This window comes from Primulina eburnea, chromosome 4 (assembly GCF_022965805.1).
Source record: "Primulina eburnea isolate SZY01 chromosome 4, ASM2296580v1, whole genome shotgun sequence".
In the NCBI taxonomy this organism is placed as follows: domain Eukaryota; kingdom Viridiplantae; phylum Streptophyta; class Magnoliopsida; order Lamiales; family Gesneriaceae; genus Primulina; species Primulina eburnea.
Window position 1 is genome coordinate 21,322,701 of NC_133104.1, and position 27,026 is coordinate 21,349,726.

The 27,026-nt window shown below is 43.5% G+C and overlaps 1 protein-coding gene across 1 annotated transcript; it reads left to right on the forward strand.

Annotated features, from left to right (window-relative positions):
* The first annotated feature begins 14,826 nt into the window (after positions 1 to 14,826).
* LOC140830117 (uncharacterized) lies at positions 14,827 to 25,368 on the forward strand. The gene is made up of 7 exons (XM_073193400.1): positions 14,827 to 16,086; positions 16,513 to 16,759; positions 20,522 to 21,155; positions 21,288 to 22,056; positions 22,204 to 22,339; positions 22,397 to 22,513; positions 25,343 to 25,368. Exons 1-7 carry the CDS (start codon positions 14,854 to 14,856, stop codon positions 25,366 to 25,368), a joined length of 3,162 nt encoding a protein of 1,053 aa, XP_073049501.1. The 5' UTR covers positions 14,827 to 14,853.
* Positions 25,369 to 27,026: the final 1,658 nt, after the last annotated feature.

Sequence of the window (27,026 nt, forward strand, 5' to 3'; positions counted from 1 at the left end):
CCATAAATGTAGTGACCCGTTCCAGAATCACCTACTAATCAAAAACTAAGCATGCAATTAACCTAATTAACAATAATCAGAGATAACAGCGGAAAAGTCAACAACAAAACCGATTATACAACCCAATCGAAGTCTAGAATAACTCAAAATAAAATATCCAATACAACCATATCGAATCAAAACAATACCGATAAACTAAACCAACCAGCTACTCAACGTCCTCCTCCTGCTCCTCCTGAGCTGTCCAACCTGAGGCCTGCCCCGTGGGAATGGGGTGTCCAAGAATAAACAAAACCGAGGACGTGAGCGATAAGAACGCCCAGTACAAAAGTATGAGTATACAGACCTATATGAAATGCACATGCTATGATCATGATACCGGGGTAGTCAAGAAACAGGAGTCACAAAAGGATCTCAACAATGCTCAGTCTAGAGGCGCCAAGTGGATAGTGCCGCGCGGTACACCTCTGGGTCACTGCATCCACTACAAGACAGACGTGGACCTAAAATGTCCCGGACCACCGAAGCCCTCCCGACCCGTCGGCCACTGTGTACTCTCGGTGTCCATGCGTCCACAAGACAGGGCTGAGCGGCCCCAAGATATAGCTTATCTCGAAAGAGATACAGCTCAACAGTAAAGGCTATCTCGAAGGAGGTATGGCTCAACATGAAATGCAACGTGCAGTAATAAACGTGACATAATAGCATGCATCATATGACATATATCAATGCACCACATAATCATGCAACACATATAAGAATGTATACTCAACCAGGATATCTCGGATAGTACTTTCGTACCTCTATCACAGCAATCCTAATCCACTGGAACAACCAGACAACAGGTCTAATCCAAGCCTATTCATCAAGTGAAAACCATCACTAAACTTATCTACCAGACTTAACTAGATAATCCTGAGATAAATACTGATAAAATTCCAAACCTTCGTCCGTCGCTAGCCCGCTGATGCCGCTAGCTCCCAACTAGAGCACAGCTCTGCTACAAGACCAGCAGCTCCCCGCTAGTGCCCAAATCTCGGAACAAGACTAGAACCTGTCAGAAACGACTGAAATGCTATGGAATTCTCTGAATTGGCGAGTCAAAATGAGGAAATCCGACCACTATTTATAGGCCATGTTCGGATCGTCCGAACCCTCTTCGGAACGTCCGAACTCTTACGTGTCCATCGGCTCTTGACAGCTCATGATCGGATCCTCCGATCATACACTTCGGACCGTCCGAACATGCACGTGTCCAGCTGCTCTTGACACCTCATGATCGGATCCACCGAACCTACACTTCGGAACGTCCGAACTCCCACGTGTCGATCAACTCTTGACACCTAATGATCGGATCCACCGAACTCACTTCGGACCTTACGAACTCTTCGGTGCTTCCGAACCATCTTCGGTCCGTCCGATCATGACTCGGTCAAAATTACACATTAAACCTTCTTAATCACCATTACTCCGTTAATTACCCAATTTGGAATTCGGGCTACTACATAGGCTTATTCGCCTAGTCATTAACTGATGCGCCAAGTATTCGGCTGATTCGCCAAGAAAATGGATGTTTGGTTTATATATGTAACGAACCGTACTTGTACTACTTAAATTTTGCAGAAAAATTTAAAGTTTTCTTAAATAAAAACATCCATACGGTCGTCAACTCATCTTTCATAAAAATATATTTGAAATCATCCATCACCAATAAACATAAAATCAGAGTATTTTAAACTTGCATAAAAATATTAAAATAACGTGTGCGGTCCTCGGGTCTAGCCTCTTGCTCAGTCCAAGCCTGCTCATTGGTACCCACCTCCTGTCTCCTCATAGACATCCTCACCTGCATAGATCAAGTCTAGTGAGTCTAAAGACTCAACACGTATAAACTGAGAATAGCAAGTATTACATAATAAAATCGCATGCAACTTTAAAATAGAACATACATACTTGAAGCTTGGATTGGAAATGAGCTTGAACTTGCATACATACATAGACGTGCCATAACTTAAAAGCTTTCATAAACATGCTTGCATACTTGATCATACTTAAACATACATGACTTCATTTTGCGTAGAGGATGTTTCAAAGCAAGTGACCCATACATAGTAAACGCCTGATCAGACAAACTACAGTACTAAGCTGACAGGGACGTATCCACTGCCACATACATGAGACTCCCATTCATAATTTAACGGGCTGGTTGGTCCCCGTTCATAATTTAACGCTTCCCAACCACAATCTAACCCGTTCAAAATTGGTGGAGAGGTCCTCGGCTACGTTCACCGATTTCCAAACCCATTCATATTTTGGTCACAAAACTTAAAATATTTTCTTGCACGTCAACATACTTACTTGGCGTTGAGGGATCCATTGGACTTCGATCGGGTCGTTGCTGCAACATACTAACGTGAATTCATAAGCTTAACGGGTGTAAATTAAACGTAACAGTCAAGCTTACCCACGAGCTCATACATTTCCTTAGGACGTTCTAAAATTCCCGTGACTCTACATTGTTAAACATTGCACTAAACCAAGACATCAAACTTCAAAGCATAGCATAATATTTCCCAAAACTCAAGTACACGGACCCCTGCCCAGGTCCGGCTCCGGGTCCGTGTAGGTACTGTAAAATGTGTGTGCAGAAAAGGGGAGACACGGACCCCGTGCTTAGGTTCGTGTAGGGGTCCGTGTAGACTCGGTGAAAAGACACTCCGGAAGGAAAAAAGGCACGGACCCCGAGCCTGGGTCCGTGTAGGGGTCCGGCTAGCCTCAGATGAAATAAAGCCTGCGGGAAATTCTTATATTGCTTATTACTCCCAAACATGATTGTACGGACTATGAACGGACACCTCGAGACCCATCATAGTATACCATAACACTGACCTAAGCTTATACTATTGCCCCAAAACACCCACATATCACAAGCAACCCAATAAACCCGTGAACGCGACTTTTGACAACAACACGATTTATACGCCCATTCAATCTCTCAAGTGCCTAACGACACGAAACGACACCACAATAACCATCTTAAAAACATGCTAAACATACTTAAATGCAGCAACGATCACTCGTGATTCCCAACGAAGCCTGCAACAATAAAATCTCAAAAACACAATTTACATAAAAGTCGCAGTTTGAGCAGTCCCACGAAAAACGCCATAACTCACTCAATTTTTATCCAAATAACTCGAATTTTATATCAAATCGAAGGTATCGAAAATTTCTACATTTTTCTTATTGAAAGTTTCTCAAAATCTTGACCAAAAATTCGCAGTTTTAACAATAACAGTAAAGACGTGATTTAGATCTAAAAATTTTCTTTCAAAATCGATCCAAACAATTAACCGCCAAAACTATGAACATCATACATGAATTTTACGCATAAAACAATGCAACACATAATATGACATTATCGACGTAGCAAAATAGAGTTTATACGTGCCTTTTGATGATTTGAAATACCGTAACGACGACACCGAAGCGAGACGGAGTGAGGATCGATCCGGGACGAATGTGGAGCTTAAAATCCTTGAAGAAAATGCACGAAAATTCGCTGGAAGATGGAGAGTGGAGGGCCGGCTGCAAGGGTTCTTAAAAACCTAGGTTTTCTCTCCTTTAAAATCTGAAAAATGAGATGTGTAGGGTGTGTTGTGTGTGTTTTAGTGTGTGTAAAAACGTGTAAGTGTGTGTGAGTGTGTGTAACGTGTGTGTGGGTTTTTAATTAGGAGAAATTAGTGCTAAATTAACTAATTAAAATACTAATTAAAAGTTAACACACACTACTTTAATCAAACTCCTCATAAAATAATTACACACTAATTTTAAAAGTTCTAAACTCTTAAATTACTAAATACATAAATAAGGTTTTAAAATGATAAAACTAAATAAATCATTTAAAATGCCCCATCCTTAACTTAAAAGAAAATACCATCTTTTGAAATTGCCAAAAATCGTCGCGGGGTCTTTTCCTAGATCCCGCCTCGAATAATCGCCTGAAACATGGAACTCGAAAAACATTTTAACGTGCATCACAATAAACATGAATAATTTAAAATAATGCAATTTCATAAATTATGCATGGCTAAAGCTCATTTAAAATTAATTAAATGATTTAATAATTAAATGAATGCATGGATTATACGTGGACGGAATTTGGGCACTACAGTTCCTTCCCCACTTATAAAAATTTCGTCCTCGAAATTAAATCTTACCGAACAACTCCGGGTAGTGAAGTCTCATACCTGTTTCGGACTCCCAAGTGGCCTCTTCCACTGATTGGTTTAGCCACCGGACTTTGACTAGCTTAGTCACTTTGTTCCGGAGTCTCAGCTCCTGTCTGTCTAAGATCTGAATCGGTCGCTCCTCATACAACAGGTCTGGAGCAAGCTGCAATGGCTCATAACTCCGAATATGCGAAGGATTGGCTAGATACTTCCTCAGCATAGAGATGTGCAACACATTGTGTACCCCGGCCAGATTCGGCGGAAGGGCTACATGATAAGATAATGTCCCAACTCTGTCCAAAATATCGAACGGTTAATAAACATCGGACTCAGCTTGCCTCTCTTCCCAAATCTCATAACACCCTTCATGGGTGCAATCTTCAGAAAAACGTTATCACCAACGGCAAACTCGAGATCTCTCCTCCTCTTATCAGCGTAGCTCTTCTGACGGCTTTGGGCAGTTTTCGTTCTGTCTCGAATCTTGACCACCACATCTGCTGTCTGCTGAACTATCTCAGGACCAAGATTTGCTCTCTCACCAACTTCATCCCAATGAACTGGTGATCTGCACTTCCGTCCATACAACGCCTCATAGGGAGCCATACCTATAGATGATTGGAAGCTGTTGTTATAGGTAAACTCCACTAGAGGTAAATTTGATTCCCAAGTTCCCTGGAAATTGATCATACATGCTCTCAGCAAATCGTCCAAAATCTGAATCACTCGCTCAGACTGGCCATCTGTCTATGGGTGAAAAGCTGTACTGAACAACAATTTTTCCCCATGGCTGCATGTAAGCTCTTCCAGAAGGACGACGTAAACCTCGGGTCCCTGTCGGACACAATCGAAACTGGGAACCCATGTAAACGGAATATCTCCCTGATGTAAAGCTCCGCATACTGCGTCATGGAGAAAGTCATCTTCACTGGCGAAAAGTGTGCGGACTTCTTGAGTCGATCCACAATAACCCAAATGGAATTAAAACCTCTGACTGAGCTAGGCAATCCAACTACGAAGTCCATCTTGATGTTCTCCCATTTCCACTCTGGGATGGGGAGGGGCTTAACCAATCCCGATGGCCTCTGATGTTCTGCCTTCACCTGCTGACAAGTGAGACATTCAGACACAAACCTGCGGATGTCTCTCTTCATCCCTGGCCACCAATACAGAATCTGTAGGTCCTTATTGATGCGAACGTGGACGTCCCAAGGAAAGCATGGGAACCTTTGCAGTTGCCGGAGGGACCAATCACGAGGGGTCGTGTAGTAGCCCGAATTCCAAATTGGGTAATTAACGGATTAATGGTGATTAAGAAAGGTTTAATGTGTAATTTTGACCGTGGTCATGATCGGACGGACCGAAGATGGTTCGGTAGCACCGAAGAGTTCGGACGATCCGAAGTGGGTTCGGTGGATCCGATCATGAGGTGTCAAGAGTTGATCGACACGTCAGTTTACATGCAAGTTCGGATGATCCGAAGTGTAGGTTCGGTGGATCCGATCATGAGGTGTCAAGAGCCGATGGACACGTAGGAGTTCGGACGTTCCGAAGTGGGTTCGGTGGATCCGAACATAGCCTATAAATAGTGCTCGGATTTCCTCATTTGGCATTGAAAATTCTTGAGTTGTGTCTCATATTTGAGAAGTTTGGAAGGTTTCTAGGGTTAGTTGTCGGTCGAGCGATAGCCAAGAGCTGCCAGGATTGGTAGCGTAGCGACGCCTGAGTTACGAGGCAATCGACATCAAAGGGCTGTCGACGGACGAAGGTAAACCCTAAACCTTTGGTAGTACTGGTTTTGCTAGTCGAGCATGGTAGTATTGTTCATTGGGTATGCTTTTGATGCGTAGGCTTGTTCTAGACCTGATTAGCGGTGTTGCGTAAGGCTAGGCTTGCTGTGATAGAGGTACGAAAGTACTATCCGAGATATCCTGGTCGAGTATACATCCTTATATGTGTTGCATGATTATGTGATGCATTGATATATGTCATATGATGCATGCTATTATGTCACGTTTTATGATGCATGTTGCATTTCATGTTGAGCCGTATCTCCTTTGAGATAGCCTTTACTGTTGAGCTGTATCTCTTTCGAGATAAGCTATATCTTGTGGGGCCGCTCAGCCCTGTCTTGTCTTGTGGACGCATGGACACCGAGAGTACACAGTGGCCGACGGGTCCGGAGGGCTTCGGTGATCCGGGACATTTTAGGTCCACGTCTGTTCTTGTAGTGGATGCAGTGACCCAGAGGAGTACCGCGCGGCACTATCCACTTGGCGCCTCTAGACTGAGCATTTTGAGATCCTTTGTTACTCCTGTTTCTTGACTACCCTGGTATCATATCATAGCATGTGCATTTCTTATAGGCTTGTATACTCATGCTTTTGTACTGGGCGTTCTTATCGCTCACGTCCTCGGTTTTGTTTATCTTGGACACCCCATTCCCACGGGGCAGGCCTCAGGTTGGACAGCTCAGGAGGAGGAGGAGGAGGACGTTGAGTAGCTGGTTGGTTTAGTTCTTCGGTATCTTTTTGATTCGATATGGTTGTACCGTATATTTCATTTTAGTTTAGTTGTCCTGGATTTTCGATTGGGTTGTATAACTATCTTTTGGTGACAGTTTTCCGCCTTTATTTCTGATTGTTTTTAATTAAGTTAATCGCATGCTTAGTTCTTGATTAGTAGGTGATTCTGGAACGGGTCACTACATTTATGGTATCAGAGCATGCTTACGATTTTGGGATATAGATTCTGTTTTAGGATTTCCGTTGACCATTTTACCATTTTTTCCCCATTCTATCTTGTAGCGATGGCTGACCACTTTGGTGATGAGAGTAGTCAGGGAAGTGTAGGTCGTTGGGGTGACCAGGACGATCGTAGGCGTCATCGTGAACATCGTCATCGTCGGGATGGACCTAGGCGTTTTGATTTGCACCGTTTCATTCAGATGGGGCCTAAGCCTTTAGTCGGCGGTGAGACTCCCGATGATGCTGAGGATTGGTTAGAGCGCATGGAGAGCTGTTTCCGTGCATTCCAGTGCACCGAGGAGCAGAAGATAGAGACCCTTAGTTTTCTTCTCGAGGGTCGTGCGCGTAAGTGGTGGCGATCGACTTCTGCGCCGATAGTCCAGTCTCAGGGTAGGGTGACTTGGGCCGATTTCCGTGCAGCTTTCATGCAGCTGTATTTTCCTCCAGCCCTTCGCCAGGCAAAGACGATTGAGCTCCTGAATCTTAAGCAGGGGAGTATGTCTGTTGATGAATATCAGCAGAAGTTCTTCGAGTTGTTACCCTTTGCCCCTCATATCAGTGGCAGTTCTGAGGCCAAGTATGACCATTTCCTCCAGGGTCTTAACCAGGAGATTTTTGATCGAGTCACTGTCTGTGATAATCCTACTTCGTATGATGGGTTAGTGAACCGGTGTCGCCAGGCAGAGATCAGTCTCCAGCGTGGTAGGGCTATTCTTTCTTCTAGACCTCCGAGTACTTTGAGCCCTCGATCTCAGTCTTTCAAGAAGTCAGGTTCTTCTTCTTCTGGATCTGGATCACGGTCTAGCGGTGTTTTCCGCTTTGGTAAGAAGAAGGTTTCTTGTGTGCATTGTGGGAAGAACCATCCATCGGAGCAATGCCGATCAGCCGCGGGAGCTTGTTTTCAGTGCGGAGAGATGGGTCATCTCAAGAAAAATTGTCCTCAGTTGCGAGGTGGAGCAGGATCTGGTTCCGGATCTCAGACGACTGTTCAGCAGAGGAGGCAGGGTCAGGCAGTGGGTAGTTCAAATCTTCGACCTCGTGCCCAAGGTCAGGTTTTTGCGCTGAACCAGGATCAGGCTGCAGATGAAACAGAGAGAGTCATAGCAGGTACTTTTCGTTTATGTGGTATTCCTGCTTTTGTTCTTATTGATACCGGAGCATCACATTCATTCATTTCTGCACGATTTGTTAAGCATCATAAGTTACCGTATGTTTCTCTAGACGTCATTCTTTCTGTTTCTACTCCGATGGGTCTTTCGGTGTTAGCGAAGCGTCTAGTGATGGGTTGTCCCTTAGATTTTGAGGGTAACGAATTGATTGCGAATCTTATGATCCTAGAGATGGAAGATTTTGATTGTATTCTAGGTATAGACCTATTGACTACCTACCGAGCTACCGTGGATTGTTACCAGAAGCTTGTTCAGTTTCGTACGACTGAGAGCTCTAGTTGGTTTTTCTATGGTGAGGGAGCACGACCTCCGATGCCAGTGGTATCTGCTCTGAAAGCCTGTCGTGCTTTAGAGGCGGGCGGGGAAGGCTACCTCATCTATGCGATTGATTCCTCCACAGGTAGTGTTGGTATAGATGATATTCCAGTGGTTTGTGAATTTCCTGATGTTTTTCCAGATGAGATTCCTGGTTTCCCTCCGGTTAGAGAGGTGGAATTTGGCATTGAGTTAATGCCAGGGACTGCACCGATTTCTCGTGCCCCCTATCGTCTTGCTCCGTCAGAGATGAGAGAATTGAAGCAGCAATTGCAGGATCTTCTTGATAAAGGTTATATTCGCCCGAGTGTTTCACCCTGGGGAGCTCCAGTCTTGTTTGTCAAGAAGAAAGATGGATCTATGCGATTGTGCATTGATTATCGCCAGTTGAATCGTGTGACGATCAAAAACAAGTATCCATTACCTCGTATCGATGATTTGTTCTATCAGCTTCAGGGTACCTCTGTTTACTCCAAGATTGACTTGCGATCGGGTTATCATCAGATGAGAGTTAGAGATGATGATATTTCCAAGACTGCATTTCGTACTCGATATGGGCATTACGAGTTTCTAGTTATGCCATTTGGATTGACGAATGCGCCAGCAGTGTTCATGGATCTGATGAATCGAGTCTTTCGGGATTTTCTAGATCAGTTTGTTGTGGTTTTCATCGAAGATATCTTGATTTATTCTCACAGTGTGGAAGAGCATATCCAGCACTTGAGGATTGTGTTGCAGATTCTTCGCGAGAAGCAATTGTATGCTAAGCTGAGTAAGTGCGAGTTCTGGATTGATCGTGTAGTATTTCTTGGTCATGTGATTTCCAAGGAAGGAATTTCTGTGGATCCTAGCAAGATTGAGGCAGTGCTGAATTGGTCACGTCCGACGACGGTGGCTGAGATCCGTAGTTTTCTAGGTCTGGCAGGGTATTATCGTCGCTTCATCGTGAATTTCTCTCAGGTAGCTAGACCATTGACGCAACTTACTCGGAAGGATGTTCCATTTGAGTGGTCATCTGAGTGCGAAGATAGTTTCAGAGAGCTTCGTCGACTTCTGACTTCTGCACCTGTTTTGGCGTTACCGTCAGGATCTGATGGTTTCAGTGTTTACACCGATGCCTCTTTTCAAGGCTTAGGGTGTGTGTTGACGCAGAATGATCATGTGATCGCTTACGCATCCAGGCAGTTAAAACCTCACGAGGAGAAGTACCCTATTCATGATCTAGAATTAGCTGCTATTGTGTTCGCGCTGAAGATCTGGCGTCATTACTTGTACGGAGTTAAGTTTGAAATTTTTACTGATCATAAGAGTCTGAAGTATCTGTTCACTCAGGCTGAGTTGAACATGAGACAACGTCGTTGGATGGATCTACTTAAAGATTATGACTGCGAGATCAAATACCATCCAGGTTCTGCGAATCTCACAGCCGATGCTCTTAGTCGCAAGGTGAGAACCTCTGCACTCCAGACCAGTGCTATGATTAGTACTATCCAGGATTGTTGTTCATTGGGATTTAATTTCAAACATCGGAAAGGTATGGAGAGCATTCGTGTTGCTACCATTTTATCTGAGCCAGCTTTGTTCGCTCGGATTCGAGATGCACAGATGTCTGATCTCAAGACTCAGAGATTAGCCCGATTGGTTGGTGGAGATAGCAATTTCCATTATCAGTCTAATGGTCTTCTGTGTTTGTCTAATCGGGTTGTGGTACCAAAGGATGATACTTTGAGGGAAGAGATCTTGGCTCAGGCTCATCGAAGCAAGTTGAGTGTCCATCCGGGAAGCAACAAGATGTATAAAGATTTGAGGACACGATTTTGGTGGAAAGGGATGAAGCGCAGCGTTTATCAGTTTGTTTCCAAGTGTCTTGTTTGTCAGCAGGTTAAGGCAGAGCACCGTCGACCGGGAGGATTATTGTTGAACTTACCTATTCCCGAATGGAAGTGGGAGCATATCGCGATGGATTTCATTACTCACTTACCATTGTCTTCGAGGAATAGTGATGCTATTTGGGTAGTGGTGGATCGACTCACCAAGTCTGCTCATTTTCTGCCATATAACCGTGATTTCACTTTCGATCGTATGGCTCGATTGTACATTCAAGAGATTGTACGTTTGCATGGGGTGCCAGTTAGTATTGTCAGTGACAGAGATCCTCGTTTTACCTCACGATTTTGGAGTAGTTTCCAGGCAGTATTGGGTACGTCCCTAAGTTTAAGTACAGCTTATCATCCAGAGACCGACGGTCAGACGGAGAGGACTATCCGTACACTTGAGGATATGATGCGAGCTTGTGTGATGGATTTCGGAACCGCTTGGCAGGATCATTTGCCTTTGATTGAGTTCGCGTACAACAACAGCTATCATCGTAGTATTGGTATGGCACCATTTGAGGCGTTGTATGGGCGACGTTGTCGTACTCCATTATTTTGGGATGAAGTTGGGGAACGACATGTTGAGGGACCGGAGTTAGTCCAGCAGGCTATTGATAAGGTTGCAGTAATCAAGAAACGGATTAAGATCGCTCAGGATCGACAGGCTAGTTATGCGAACACCAAGCGGCGACCTCTTTATTTTCAGCCAGGTGAGAAAGTGTTTCTCCGAGTTTCGCCTTTTCGCAGGATTTTGAGATTTGGTCTCAAGGGTAAGCTGTCTCCAAGATTTATTGGTCCATTTGAAATATTGGAAAGCGTGGGAGATTTGGCTTACAGACTTGCTTTGCCGCCGTACCTATCAAGTATTCATGATGTGTTCCACGTATCTTTGTTGAGACGATACGTAGCAGATGAGTCTCACATTTTGCATCCCTCTGAAGTTCAACTAAATTCAGATTTGTCTTACGTGGAACGACCAGTGCGGATCCTCGATCGCAAAGACAAGGTGTTGCGGAATAAGATCATTCCTCTTGTCTTAGTTCAGTGGCAGCGCAGAGGCACTGAAGAAGCCACTTGGGAGCTAGAGAGTCGTATGCGTTCGGAGCATCCAGAGCTCTTTTGAGTTATGCTTTGTATATGTTTGTGTTCTCAGTTGTAATCGAAATATCAGTTGTATTCTACAACCATCGAGATGTAATAACGATGTTATTTCGTTTTGTTCATCCTCTAAGCCTGATTTCGAGGACGAAATCTTTTAAGGGGGGGAGAATGTAGTAGCCCGAATTCCAAATTGGGTAATTAACGGATTAATGGTGATTAAGAAAGGTTTAATGTGTAATTTTGACCGTGGTCATGATCGGACGGACCGAAGATGGTTCGGTAGCACCGAAGAGTTCGGACGATCCGAAGTGGGTTCGGTGGATCCGATCATGAGGTGTCAAGAGTTGATCGACACGTCAGTTTACATGCAAGTTCGGATGATCCGAAGTGTAGGTTCGGTGGATCCGATCATGAGGTGTCAAGAGCCGATGGACACGTAGGAGTTCGGACGTTCCGAAGTGGGTTCGGTGGATCCGAACATAGCCTATAAATAGTTCTCGGATTTCCTCATTTGGCATTGCAAATTCTTGAGTTGTGTCTCATATTTGAGAAGTTTGGAAGGTTTCTAGGGTTAGTTGTCGGTCGAGCGTTAGCCAAGAGCTGCCAGGATTGGTAGCGTAGCGACGCCTGAGTTACGAGGCAATCGACATCAAAGGGCTGTCGACGGACGAAGGTAAACCCTAAACCTTTGGTAGTACTGGTTTTGCTAGTCGAGCATGGTAGTATTGTTCATTGGGTATGCTTTTGATGCGTAGGCTTGTTCTAGACCTGATTAGCGGTGTTGCGTAAGGCTAGGCTTGCTGTGATAGAGGTACGAAAGTACTATCCGAGATATCCTGGTCGAGTATACATCCTTATATGTGTTGCATGATTATGTGATGCATTGATATATGTCATATGATGCATGCTATTATGTCACGTTTTATGATGCATGTTGCATTTCATGTTGAGCCGTATCTCCTTCGAGATAGCCTTTACTGTTGAGCTGTATCTCTTTCGAGATAAGCTATATCTTGTGGGGCCGCTCAGCCCTGTCTTGTCTTGTGGACGCATGGACACCGAGAGTACACAGTGGCCGACGGGTCCGGAGGGCTTCGGTGATCCGGGACATTTTAGGTCCACGTCTGTTCTTGTAGTGGATGCAGTGACCCAGAGGAGTACCGCGCGGCACTATCCACTTGGCGCCTCTAGACTGAGCATTTTGAGATCCTTTGTTACTCCTGTTTCTTGACTACCCTGGTATCATATCATAGCATGTGCATTTCTTATAGGCTTGTATACTCATGCTTTTGTACTGGGCGTTCTTATCGCTCACGTCCTCGGTTTTGTTTATCTTGGACACCCCATTCCCACGGGGCAGGCCTCAGGTTGGACAGCTCAGGAGGAGGAGGAGGAGGACGTTGAGTAGCTGGTTGGTTTAGTTCTTCGGTATCTTTTTGATTCGATATGGTTGTACCGTATATTTCATTTTAGTTTAGTTGTCCTGGATTTTCGATTGGGTTGTATAACTATCTTTTGGTGACAATTTTCCGCCTTTATTTCTGATTGTTTTTAATTAAGTTAATCGCATGCTTAGTTCTTGATTAGTAGGTGATTCTGGAACGGGTCACTACAGGTCGACTAAAGAGATTCAAGGAGGCGCTACAAGGAGTCATGAGTAAGCCTGAAGAGGTCGCGATGCATGGGAGTACGTTTGGAGGCCAACGGAAAGTCGTTCAAACATTGGTGTTGCTTACCGAGTCTGGACGGACCAGTACACAGACCTGCACGCGGGGTCCGTGTCCTTCACAAACTGGGGAGGGTTTTTACAGTGGCTCCACGGACCTGGAGACGGACCCAGGCACGGGGTCCGTGCCCTTTGAAGTTGGCAAATACAGTGCCTACACGGACCCGTACACGGAGGTGAGCACGGGGTCCGTGTCGCTTGATCCCGATTGAAGAGTTTTACAGTATGTACACGGACCCGTCTACGGACGTCTGCACGGGGTCCGTGTCCTCTGTTTTCTGCGCGGATTTGTTTCCTTTTCTAGAGTTTTATTATTTTGGGAGACTAGATTGCATGGTATCTTTTGATATATTGACTATGTTGGACGAAAAATTACACACAATACATATTTTATTTTGAGTTTATCAAAACTTTTGAGAATTTTCTCTCAACTTTTCAAAGCCAAGCTTTGTCAAATCAAATCAAACTTATCAAAGTTTTTAACTTTGTGGCGTTTGTCGATCGTTGCTTGTGCGGATTGTCGTAGGCAAAGTTCTTCGAAGGTTCGTATAGTTTTCGATTGTTTATCATCGTGTTTATTTGTTGCTAAACTCTTGCTAGTTTAGAGGTGAATATCACACAATACTTGAATCAAAAGATCGGGAAAACACACGGATCTTAATATCGTAATTGAATAGAGGGTGCGATTTATTTTTAATCGTGTTTGCTATTTATTCGTGTCAAGATTCATATCATTTGGTATCAGAGCCAGGTTTATTGAATTCAAGTACATATCTTGTTTTTAAATTGCAGATCTGTATTACTTCTTCACGTATTTTCATATCTGTTTTTGTTCTTTCGTTATTCGTAAATTTTTTTTCGTGAATCTGTGATTCTCGAAAATTTGTTGGTGATTTTTTTTGGGATTTTCGAGTAAAAAAAAAAAAAAAAAAAAAAAAAAAAAAAAAAAAAAAAAGAGTACAAAAATTCCGAAAATTCACCATTATTTCATTTTGATATCTTGTTCTATTTTCTTTAGAGAGTCATATTTAATTGTCTCTCACAGTCAAAAAAAAAATATATATATATATATCATATTCGAATTTCGTGTTTACACAGTCCAAGTGAGTCGGTTGCAATTGTTCACAAGTTGAAACTTGATTGTTTGATTTACTCAAAATACAAAACTTGAAGCTCTTGAGGAAACTCTCAAATTTGAGTGACCTTACTTGAGTGTGAGTGATATTTCTTTGGAGTGAATAGTGAGTATTTGTTGTGAGCAAAAAAAAAATTGTGAGAAAAGACGAGTGAATTTCTTTGGAGTGACCGTGAGCATTTGGGTGAGGATTATTTTTTTCTACTAACCTTTTCTTGCAGGTACAAATTTGAAATTAAATGGAGAGGGGGGTAGGAGATAGTTCGAATTCGGGGGTGTCTAAGGCCCAACTAGATGCGATGTTTGGGGATTTTGGTAGAATGATGACAACCCAAATGGAGTCGTTGAATGAGAGGTTGGATAAACTTGAGGTTAGTGTTAGTGGGGGTAAACCTAAGCCTAGGGATTTGGGTAGAGATGACGAGGAGTATGATCTAGGAGGAGGCGATGAGAGTCAAAATGAGAATTGGGGTAGGAATGGGAGAGATAGAGGATTTGGAAGAGGAAGAAGAGAAGCTATGAGGGGTAGGTATGAGGAGACTAGGGAAGATGGTCACATGGGTAGCATTAAGATGAAAATCCCTTCATTCCATGGGAAATCTGACCCGGAGGCGTACCTAGAATGGGAAAAGAGGGTAGAGTTCGTATTTGCATGCCACCACTACTCCGAACAAAAGAAGGTGAGGTTGGCGGTGGTTGAATTCTTAGACTATGCTCTCATTTGGTGGGATCAATTAGTGACCACTAAAAGAAAGTATAATGAGAGACCTATTGAATCTTGGGATGAGATGAAGAGTGTAATGAGGAAGAGGTTTGTGCCTAACCATTACTATAGGGAGATGTTTAAGAGGTTACAAACTTTGAGGCAAGGGTTGAAGAGTGTTGAGGACTACTATAAGGAGATGGAAGTACTCATGATTAGGGCAAATATTGAGGAGGATAATGAAGCAACTATGGCTCGTTTTCTTTGTGGTTTGAACAGGGAGATCCAAGATCAAGTGGAGCTTCGGCACTACTTAGAACTAGACGAGATGGTGCAAATGGCCATAAAGGTGGAGCAACAACTCAAGAGGCGAGGAGTTGGCCGCACCAATCAAACCGGAGGTGCATCATCTTCTTGGAGATCAAATGTGGGGAAGCGTGAGGAGAACAAAGTGGTGGCCAAGCCCAAATTTGAGACCAAACAAGAAGCGCCTAAGCAAGGAGTCCAAGGTAAATCTGAAACTCCTTCTAATCGCTCTAGAGATGTTAGATGTTTTAGGTGTCAAGGGTTGGGCCATATTGCTAGTGAGTGTCCTAATAAGAGAGTCATGTTTTTGAATGATTATGGTGAGTATGAGTCTCAAAGTGAGGGGGATGGCGAGGGTAGTGATGATGATATGCCGGAGTTGGAGGATCCCGATGAGGGATATGGGGCGGTTGTAGGAGAAGCTCTAGTGACTAGGCGAATCCTGAGTGCCCAAGTCAAAGATGAGGAGATTAACCAAAGGGAAAACTTGTTTCACACTAGATGTTTTGTGAGTGGTAAGGTGTGTAATGTAATCATAGATGGGGGAAGTTGCACCAATGTGGCTAGCATTGAGATGGTTGAGAAATTGGGATTGCCTACAATAAAACATCCTCAACCATATAAGCTTCAATGGTTGAACGATTGTGCGGAGGTGAGAGTGAATAGGCAAGTTCTAGTGTCCTTTTCAATTGGGAAGTATGTGGATGAGGTTTTGTGTGACATGGTACCTATGCATGCTTGTCATATTTTGTTGGGTAGGCCATGGCAATTTGATAGGCGAGTGACTCACGATGGGTTCAAAAATAAGTACTCGTTTGTCTTGAAAAAAGAAACTGTTGTCCTACTTCCATTGTCCCCAAAGCAAGTATTGGAGGACCACTTGAAAAAGAAAAAGAGAGATGAGGCCGAAAAAAAGAGTGAACTAAAAAGTGAGATGGCATTTGAAAACAAACATGAAGTGGCTGAAAAAAAGAGTGAACAAAAGAGTGAGATAGCCACAAAAATAAAAAAAGAGAGGAAAGAAAATGAGGGAAAAGAAAAAGAGAGGAAAGAGGCCAAAAAGAATTCTTATATGGCCCAAAAAGGTGAGGTAAAACACTTGTTGCACACACATGAGCCACTTGTGTTAATTCTTTACAAGGAGATCCTCCTTAACACAAGTGATATAGCCGGATCCCTTCCGAGCATTGTTGTTTCACTATTGCAGGAATTTGACGATGTATTTCCGGAGGAGCTACCTCAAGGCTTACCACCATTGAAGGGAATTGAGCACCAAATTGACTTGGTGCCCGGGAGTGCCTTGCCGAACCGTCCAGCTTATAGGAGCAATCCGGAGGAGACTAAGGAGCTGCAAAGGCAGGTAAGTGAGTTATTAGATAAAGGTTATGTGCGTGAGTCCATGTCACCTTGTGCGGTGCCTGTTTTGCTAGTCCCTAAGAAAGATGGCTCATGGCGTATGTGTGTCGACTGTAGGGCAATCAATAACATAACCATTAAGTATAGGCATCCCATACCTAGACTAGATGATATGTTAGATGAATTGCATGGATCTTGCATCTTTAGCAAAATTGACTTAAGAAGTGGCTACCATCAAATTAGGATGAGGGAAGGTGATGAGTGGAAAACTGCTTTTAAAACTAAGTATGGGTTGTATGTGTAGTGACCCGTTCCAGAATCACCTACTAATCACGAACTAAGCATGCAATTAACCTAATTAACAATAATCAGAGATAACAGCGGAAAAAGTCAACAAAATAATGGTTATACAACCCAATCGAAGTCTAGAATAACTCAAAATAAAATATCCAATACAACCAAATCGAATCAAAACAATACCGATAAACTAAACCAACCAGCTACTCAACGTCCTCCTCCTGCTCCTCCTGAGCTGTCCAACCTGAGGCCTGCCCCGTGGGAATGGGGTGTCCAAGAATAAACAAAACCGAGGACGTGAGCGATAAGAACGCCCAGTACAAAAGTATGAGTATACAGACCTATATGAAATGCACATGCTATGATCATGATACCGGGGTAGTCAAGAAACAGGAATCACAAAAGGATCTCAACAATGCTCAGTCTAGAGGCGCCAAGTGGATAGTGCCGCGCGGTCCAACCTCTGGGTCACTGCATCCACTACAAGACAGACGTGGACCTAAAATGTCCCGGACCACCGAAGCCCTCCCGACCCGTCGGCCACTGTGTACTCTCGGTGTCCATGCGTCCACAAGACAGGGCTGAGCGGCCCCAAGATATAGCTTATCTCGAAAGAGATACAGCTCAACAGCAAAGGCTATCTCGAAGGAGGTACGGCTCAACATGAAATGCAACGTGCAGTAATAAACGTGACATAATAGCATGTATCATATGACATATATCAATGCACCACATAATCATGCAACACATATAAGAATGTATACTCAACCAGGATATCTCGGATAGTACTTTCGTACCTCTATCACAGCAATCCTAATTCACTGGAACAACCAGACAACAGGTCTAAACCAAGCCTATTCATCAAGTGAAAACCATCACTAAACTTATCTACCAGACTTAACTAGATAATCCTGAGATAAATACTGATAAAATTCCAAACCTTCGTCCGTCGACAGCCCTTTGATGTCGATTGCCTCGAAACTCCGGCGCTGCTATGCTACCAATCCCGGCAGCTCTTGGCTATCGCTCGAACAACAACTAGCCCTAGAATCCTTCCAAAACTCTCAAAGAGAAGACTTATCTCAAGGAATGGCAAGTCACAAATGGGAAATCCGAGCACTATTTATAGGCCATGTTCGGATCCTCCGAACAACACTTCGGAACGTCCGAACGCTACGTGTCCATTGGCTCTTGACAGCTCATGATCGGATCCTCCGATCATACACTTCGGACCGTCCGAACATGCACGTGTCCAGCTGCTCTTGACACCTCATGATCGGATCCACCGAACCTACACTTCGGAACGTCCGAACTCCCACGTGTCGATCAACTCTTGACACCTAATGATCGGATCCAACGAACTCACTTCGGACCTTCCGAACTCTTCGGTGCTTCCGAACCATCTTCGGACCTTCCGATCATGATTAATCACCATTACTCCGTTAATTACCCAATTTGGAATTCGGGCTACTACATTCTCCCCCCCTTAAAAAAGATTTCGTCCTCGAAATCAAGGCAAGAGAATGAACAAAACGAAAATAACAACATCATTACCCTCAAAATCTAAGGGACAACCCATCACTAGATGCTTGGCTAAAACCGAATGACCCATCGGAGTAGAAACAGAAAGAATGACGTCTAGAGAAACATGCGGTAACTTATGACGCTTAACAAATCGTCCTGGTCACCCCAACGACCTACACTTCCCTGACTACTCTCATCACCAAAGTGGTCAGCCATTGCTACAACATAGAATGGGGAAACTAGTAAATTGGTCAACGGAATTCCCAAAACAGAAATCTATATCCCAAAATCGCATGCATGCTCTGATACCATAAATGTAGTGACCCGTTCCAGAATCACCTACTAATCACGAACTAAGCATGCAATTAACCTAATTAACAATAATCAGAGATAACAGCGGAAAAAGTCAACAAAATAATGGTTATACAACCCAATCGAAGTCTAGAATAACTCAAAATAAAATATCCAATACAACCAAATCGAATCAAAACAATACCGATAAACTAAACCAACCAGCTACTCAACGTCCTCCTCCTGCTCCTCCTGAGCTGTCCAACCTGAGGCCTGCCCCGTGGGAATGGGGTGTCCAAGAATAAACAAAACCGAGGACGTGAGCGATAAGAACGCCCAGTACAAAAGTATGAGTATACAGACCTATATGAAATGCACATGCTATGATCATGATACCGGGGTAGTCAAGAAACAGGAATCACAAAAGGATCTCAACAATGCTCAGTCTAGAGGCGCCAAGTGGATAGTGCCGCGCGGTCCAACCTCTGGGTCACTGCATCCACTACAAGACAGACGTGGACCTAAAATGTCCCGGACCACCGAAGCCCTCCCGACCCGTCGGCCACTGTGTACTCTCGGTGTCCATGCGTCCACAAGACAGGGCTGAGCGGCCCCAAGATATAGCTTATCTCGAAAGAGATACAGCTCAACAGCAAAGGCTATCTCGAAGGAGGTACGGCTCAACATGAAATGCAACGTGCAGTAATAAACGTGACATAATAGCATGTATCATATGACATATATCAATGCACCACATAATCATGCAACACATATAAGAATGTATACTCAACCAGGATATCTCGGATAGTACTTTCGTACCTCTATCACAGCAATCCTAATTCACTGGAACAACCAGACAACAGGTCTAAACCAAGCCTATTCATCAAGTGAAAACCATCACTAAACTTATCTACCAGACTTAACTAGATAATCCTGAGATAAATACTGATAAAATTCCAAACCTTCGTCCGTCGACAGCCCTTTGATGTCGATTGCCTCGAAACTCCGGCGCTGCTATGCTACCAATCCCGGCAGCTCTTGGCTATCGCTCGAACAACAACTAGCCCTAGAATCCTTCCAAAACTCTCAAAGAGAAGACTTATCTCAAGGAATGGCAAGTCACAAATGGGAAATCCGAGCACTATTTATAGGCCATGTTCGGATCCTCCGAACAACACTTCGGAACGTCCGAACGCTACGTGTCCATTGGCTCTTGACAGCTCATGATCGGATCCTCCGATCATACACTTCGGACCGTCCGAACATGCACGTGTCCAGCTGCTCTTGACACCTCATGATCGGATCCACCGAACCTACACTTCGGAACGTCCGAACTCCCACGTGTCGATCAACTCTTGACACCTAATGATCGGATCCAACGAACTCACTTCGGACCTTCCGAACGCTTCGGTGCTTCCGAACCATCTTCGGACCTTCCGATCATGATTAATCACCATTACTCCGTTAATTACCCAATTTGGAATTCGGGCTACTACAGTATGAGTGGATGGTTATGCCTTTTGGTTTAACTAATGCACCTAGCACCTTTATGAGGTTAATGAATCATGTCTTGCGTGCACATATAGGTAAATTTGTTGTGGTTTACTTTGATGATATCCTAGTGTATAGCAAGAATCTTGAAGAGCATGTTAAACACTTGAAACTTGTGCTAATCACATTAAGGGCTGAAAATTTGTATGCTAACTTAAAGAAGTGTGATTTTTGTACAAACAAACTTGTGTTTCTTGGTTTCGTTGTGAGTTCACAAGGGATACAAGTGGATGAAGACAAGGTAAGTGCTATTCGAGATTGGCCATCGCCTACTACTGTTGGTCAAGTCCGAAGCTTTCATGGTCTTGCAAGCTTCTATAGGAGGTTTGTCAAGGATTTTAGCACATTGGCGGCACCAATGACGGCGGTGATCAAGAAGAACGTTCCATTCTATTGGGGCGAGGAGCAAGAGAAGTCCTTTAATATCATTACGCAAAAGTTGATTAATGCTCCTTTACTTGTCTTACCTGATTTTACTAATACTTTTGAAATTGAATGTGATGCATCAGGTGTAGGTATTGGTGGAGTGTTGATGCAAGGAGGGCGGCCGGTGGCATACTTTAGTGAGAAGCTCAATGGAGCGGCATTGAACTATCCCACGTATGATAAGGAGTTCTACGCACTTGTGAGGACCCTAGAGACGTGGCAGCACTACTTGAGGCCTAAAGAGTTTGTGATTCACACGGATCATGAGTCTCTTAAGCACCTTAAGGGGCAACAAAAGCTGAACAAGAGGCATGCTAAGTGGGTGGCCTTCATAGAGACATTCCCCTACATGATCAAGTATAAGCAAGGTAAGGAAAATGTAGTGGCCGACGCACTATCACGGAGGTATGTACTTTTCTCTACTTTGGAATCTAAAATATTGGGGTTTGAACTTGTTAAAGAGTTGTATGTGCTAGATGATGATTTTAAGGAAGTGTTTGAAACTTGTATGCATGGTCCACATGATAAATTCTACTTGCATAAAGGTTTCTTGTTTAGAGAGGATAGATTGTGCATTCCCAAGTCATCGATTCGTGAATTACTTGTTAGGGAGGCACATGGGGGTGGACTAATGGGACACTTTGGGGTGGCTAAAACTTTAAGTGCATTGCATGAACATTTTTTTTGGCCACACATGAAACGTGATGTTGAGCGTATTTGTGAGAGGTGCGTAACTTGTAGACAAGCTAAGTCTAGAACACTACCACATGGATTATATACACCACTTCCCGTCCCTAGTGAACCTTGGGTTGATATATCTATGGACTTTGTTTTGGGATTACCTAGGACAAAGAAGGGGAGGGACTCTATATTTGTTGTTGTGGATAGGTTTTCTAAAATGGCACACTTCATTGCTTGTCACAAGACTGATGATGCATCTAATATTGCGGACCTATTCTTTAGAGAAGTTGTTAGGCTACATGGCATGTCTAGGACCATTGTGTCGGACCGTGATGTTAAATTCCTAAGTTATTTCTGGAAAACACTGTGGGCTAAACTTGGCACTAAATTACTGTTTTCTACGACCTGTCATCCTCAGACTGATGGTCAAACCGAGGTAGTTAATAAGACGTTAGGAACTTTATTACGTGCTATTCTCAAGAAGAACTTAAAGAATTGGGAGAATTGCTTGCCATTTGTTGAGTTTGCTTATAATCGTTGTGTGCATTCTACTACTAACTATTCACCATTTGAAATTGTATACGGTTTTAATCCTTTGACTCCGTTGGATTTGATGTCTTTACCTGTGAGTGAAAGGTTAAACATGGATGGCAAAAAGAAGGCTGAATTTGTTAGGGGGTTGCATGAAAAGGCCAAAGCCAACATTGAGAAGAAGAATGAGCAATATGCCAAGCAAGCTAACAAGGGGAAAAAGAAGGTGGTATTCGAGAAGGGTGATTGGGTGTGGCTACACTTGAGGAAGGAGAGGTTTCCGGAGAAGCGACGCTCAAAGCTATTACCTAGGGGCGATGGACCATTTCAAGTACTTGAGAGGATCAATGACAACGCCTACAAACTCGACTTGCCAGGTAAGTACAACGTAAGTTCTACATTTAATGTTAGTGATTTGTCGTTGTTTGATGTAGGTGATGAGCAAGATTTGAGGACAAATCCTTTTCAAGAAGGGGAGGATGATGCGAACGTGGACGTCCCAAGGAAAGCATGGGATCCTTTGCAGTTGCCGGAGGGACCAATCACGAGGGGTCGACTAAAGAGATTCAAGGAGGCGCTACAAGGAGTCATGAGTAAGCCTGAAGAGGTCGCGATGCATGGGAGTACGTTTGGAGGCCAACGGAAAGTCGTTCAAACATTGGTGTTGCTTACCGAGTCTGGACGGACCAGTACACGGACCTGCACGCGGGGTCCGTGTCCTTCACAAGCTGGGGAGGGTTTTTACAGTGGCTCCACGGACCTGGAGACGGACCCAGGCACGGGGTCCGTGCCCTTTGAAGTTGGCAAATACAGTGCCTACACGGACCCGTACACGGAGGTGAGCACGGGGTCCGTGTCGCTTGATCCCGATTGAAGAGTTTTACAGTATGTACACGGACCCGTCTACGGACGTCTGCACGGGGTCCGTGTCCTCTGTTTTCTGCGCGGATTTGTTTCCTTTTCTAGAGTTTTATTATTTTGGGAGACTAGATTGCATGGTATCTTTTGATATATTGACTATGTTGGACGAAAAATTACACACAATAAATATTTTATTTTGAGTTTATCAAAACTTTTGAGAATTTTCTCTCAACTTTTCAAAGCCAAGCTTTGTCAAATCAAATCAAACTTATCAAAGTTTTTAACTTTGTGGCGTTTGTCGATCGTTGCTTGTGCGGATTGTCGTAGGCAAAGTTCTTCGAAGGTTCGTATAGTTTTCGATTGTTTATCCTCGTGTTTATTTGTTGCTAAACTCTTGCTAGTTTAGAGTTGAATATCACACAATACTTGAATCAAAAGATCGGGAAAACACACGGATCTTAATATCGTAATTGAATAGAGGGTGCGATTTATTTTTAATCGTGTTTGCTATTTATTCGTGTCAAGATTCATATCACTTATACATCTTGGTACCTCCTGGGTGGATAGAATACGGAGATGCATGTGCCTGTGTCAGAATATCCTGTCTGATCGAATCAACACTAGGCACCCACATTCTACCCCTGTATCTCACAATACCATCTGACACTGTGTACAGTAGACTACCCTTAGCTTCATCCTTCAGAATCCATTTCTGCAATTGCTCATCTAAAGACTGACCTGCACGGATGCGGTCTAGCAAATCGGACTTGACTGTCAGATTAGACAGTCTAGGAGCTCTGTCCTTACGATAAACCTCTAAATCAAACCTCTGGATCTCGGATTGAAGAGGTTTCTGCACAGACAACTGTGCTACAACTGCCACCTTCCTGCTCAAGGCGTCTGCGACCACGTTAGCCTTTCCTGGAAGGTAGCTAATCTCGTAGTCGTAGTCTTTCACCAACTCCAACCATCACCTCTGCCTCATGTTTTGTTCCTTCTGCGTGAAGAAATATTTCAGACTTTTGTGGTCAGTGAAAATCTGACACCTCTCGCTGTACAAGTAGTGTCTCCAAATCTTCAACGCAAAGACGACTGCGGCTAATTCTAAATCATGTGTATGGTAGTTCTTCTCATGCACCTTCAACTGCCTGGAAGCATAATGTAATAGCCGAGCCTGGTGAACGGTACGGTTTAAGTTTTCGTATGTTATGGATTTATTGATTAAGTTTAAGTTTAGTTGTGATGTTAAGAGTTGTGATTATGGGCCATAGTATTGTTGGTTATTATTGTCTTGAGGTGTGGTTGATATTGTTAGTTGATGGTAGTTGCGTCGTTTCAGTGTTTTGGTTCGATTTTGGTTGCCTTAGATTTTGTCTTGGCCGTGACCAGACCGCACCCGCGCTCAGTGTAAGGACCGCACCCGCGGTCGTAATTCTTGGATTTTGGTGTTTTTCCCGTAGCGACACCGCACCCGCGGTGTAGAGGACACCGCACCCACGGTGTAGCACCGCACCCGCGGTGATTGCAGGACCGCACCCGCGGTCGTCGATTTCGGAATATTTGGTGGAGTGCCGTGAGCTTACCGCACCCGCGGTACAAGGAGTAGCGCACCCGCGGTCGCGCATGTTTGAGATTTTTAAGTGCTTTTTGGGGTGGTTGACTTCACTTTACTCATTCCTTTTTCCTTCTTTTCGATATTTATCTCTAGAGGCTAGGGTTTTCTCATTTCCTTTCACTTCCTATATTTGATTCAAGCTTTTAGTTGGTGATTGGAGTTGAGATTGAAGTTCTTCTTGGTTCTAAGAAGCTAAGGTAAGCTTTTGGTGTTGTTATTTCTTGGTTTTGGAGGAGAGATGATATGGGTTTGTTGTTTATGTTGGATTTATGGGTTAATTGGCATGGGTTCTTGATTATTTAGTTGATGATGGTGTTATTTATGGATTATTGTTGTAGGATTTCAACCAAGGTGTTAGATTCAAGGTGTTCTAGTGGTTTCTAAGTGGAATTTCATCCCATGTGCTCACATGATTATATATGTATTGTGTTTCAAAGGTTTTATTGTGTTATTCCCTTCATTTGATTCACTATTATGTATTGATACCTTTGTTGTATATTGTGGAGACAATTGATGTCTCAATTATGAGAAGGGAATATAAAAGAGAAATAATATCAAAGTGTTTGATGAAATGTCCCAAAGAAAGAGTTTAAATGTTTTATGGATTGATAGATACATAGTTAGAGATTGCATGCAATTAGTTGATCAACGACCATATGCTTATATCCCTCAGAGTTGTCGATTTATATCGATGGGATACGAGCACCACAGACAGAGTTACTATTGATATCAATCCACCATAGTAAAGAGAAATACCAACTCATTGTTATGCTATTGTTATAATATTTATGTTTCAGAGTTGATGGTATTTAATGTTTTTCAAAGCCATGTTTTAAAGAGTATACTATGTAAGAGTTCCACTTGCTGAGTTTTATACTCATTTCAGTTATTTCATGTGATGCAGATAAAAGTGACGGACCAGGATGTTGATTGTGGCCCGGAGTCATATGCATACGAAGATTGGAAGGAAGAAGTTTGTTTTGCAAGCAATATTTTTGGACATGATCATTAAAATGATGTTTTGTATTTTGATGTATCATTTAGTTGATCATGTTGATACTTTTGATGATATTTGGAAATGTATTTTGAAACTCCTTCTATTTGTAAGAAAATTTTAAATTCCGCTGTATTTTATTATAAACGGGTCGAGGTGTCACATTTAGTGGTATCAGAGCACCGTTCTTCGGACCAATGCATATGACTTCGTCTACTTTCAACTGTCCGGGTATGTTTTATTTGCATCTATCCATTGTTATCTATTGATATGTCTTTTGTGAGCACATTGTAGAGTATGCCTCCTAAGCGTAAGGCGTCAGAGGGTGAGGATAGTTCTTCCTCGAGAGTTGTCGACGAGTTAGGCAAGTTGCTTAAAAAGCAGGCCAAAGTCCATAGCGAGCAGATTCAGCAGCTGCTTCGATTGAAAGGAACAGGACTGGGTAGAGGCCAAGTAGCTCAGGCAGTTGGCACTGATGCCGTCTTTTCTGCTTTTAAGATAATGGATCCACCGGAATTCGCAGGTAGCACTGATCCGTTAGTGGCTGTCGAGTGGATCAAAGCGCTTGAACCAATCTTCGACCATCTCCAGTATGAGGATAAAGACAGGATCAGCTGTGCAGTATTCATGTTGGTAAATACTGCACGTATCTGGTGGAATGCCACTAAGGTTGGTGTTGATGTTTCAGCTTTGAAGTGGCAAGAGTTCACAGACCTGTTCTATGACAAGTATTTCCCAGATGCACTTCGAGCTAGGAAGGTGACTGAGTTCTTGGAGATTCGACAGGGAGGTATGAATGTTGATGAATACATTTTGAAGTTCGAGGAGGGCTGTCTGTTTGCCCCGTATATTGCTTCCAACGACAAGGATAAAGGTGTTCATTTCATTCGAGGCCTTAGAGCAGAGATCAGAAGGGATATCAACATGTCCAAGGCCGTGACATTCAAAGAGATCGTGTCTAAGGCGTTGTTGGCTGAACAAGACGAGAAGGATATCGCCAGAGAGAGGCAGGAGAGGCATCAAGCTATTGCTCAGAGAGGCCAGGGCTCGAATCAGAGAGGCAAGGATCGTTTCAAAGGGAAGGGCAAGATGGAATCGAGACCTAGACCACCGCCAGTTCCAGTTGATCATGAGAAGCCGCTGTGTCCTAAATGCAGCAGACATCATCGAGGAGAGTGCAGATTTGGCACTCATATTTGTTATCGTTGTGGCACTGCCGGCCACATTGCTAAAGATTGTCCAAGGGGAGCGAGCAAGGATAAGGTGCAAGGTCGCATCTTTACGATGACCAAGGAAGGTATAAACCATGATTCTTCTGTGATCTCTAGCACTATTTTAATTTCAGGCAGAGTAGCTACGACTTTGATTGATATAGGTGCTACTCATTCTTTTATGTCTGAATTGTTTTTGAGATCTTTGGGTATAGTTCCTTCTGTTCTTCCCCTCCAGTTCAATATTGTTTTGCCTTCGGGGGATGTGTTGTGCCCGATGTCGATTGTGTATGCGTGCTCTGTTCGTATTGTTGAGCGAGTGGTCTTTGCTGATTTGATTGTTATCCCTATGGTTGCATTTGATGTTATACTTGGCATGGATT

Excerpts from the sequence above, each read along its gene's own strand:
- LOC140830117 (XM_073193400.1), top strand. The coding sequence starts at position 14,854 with ATGGGTAGCATTAAGATGAAAATCCCTTCATTCCATGGGAAATCTGAC. Across the intron at positions 21,156-21,287 it reads GCCGACGCACTATCACGGAG|GCATAAAGGTTTCTTGTTTA; the intron begins GTATGTACTTTT and ends TAAATTCTACTT. Across the intron at positions 22,514-25,342 it reads GGAGGGACCAATCACGAGGG|ATAAAAGTGACGGACCAGGA; the intron begins GTCGACTAAAGA and ends CATGTGATGCAG.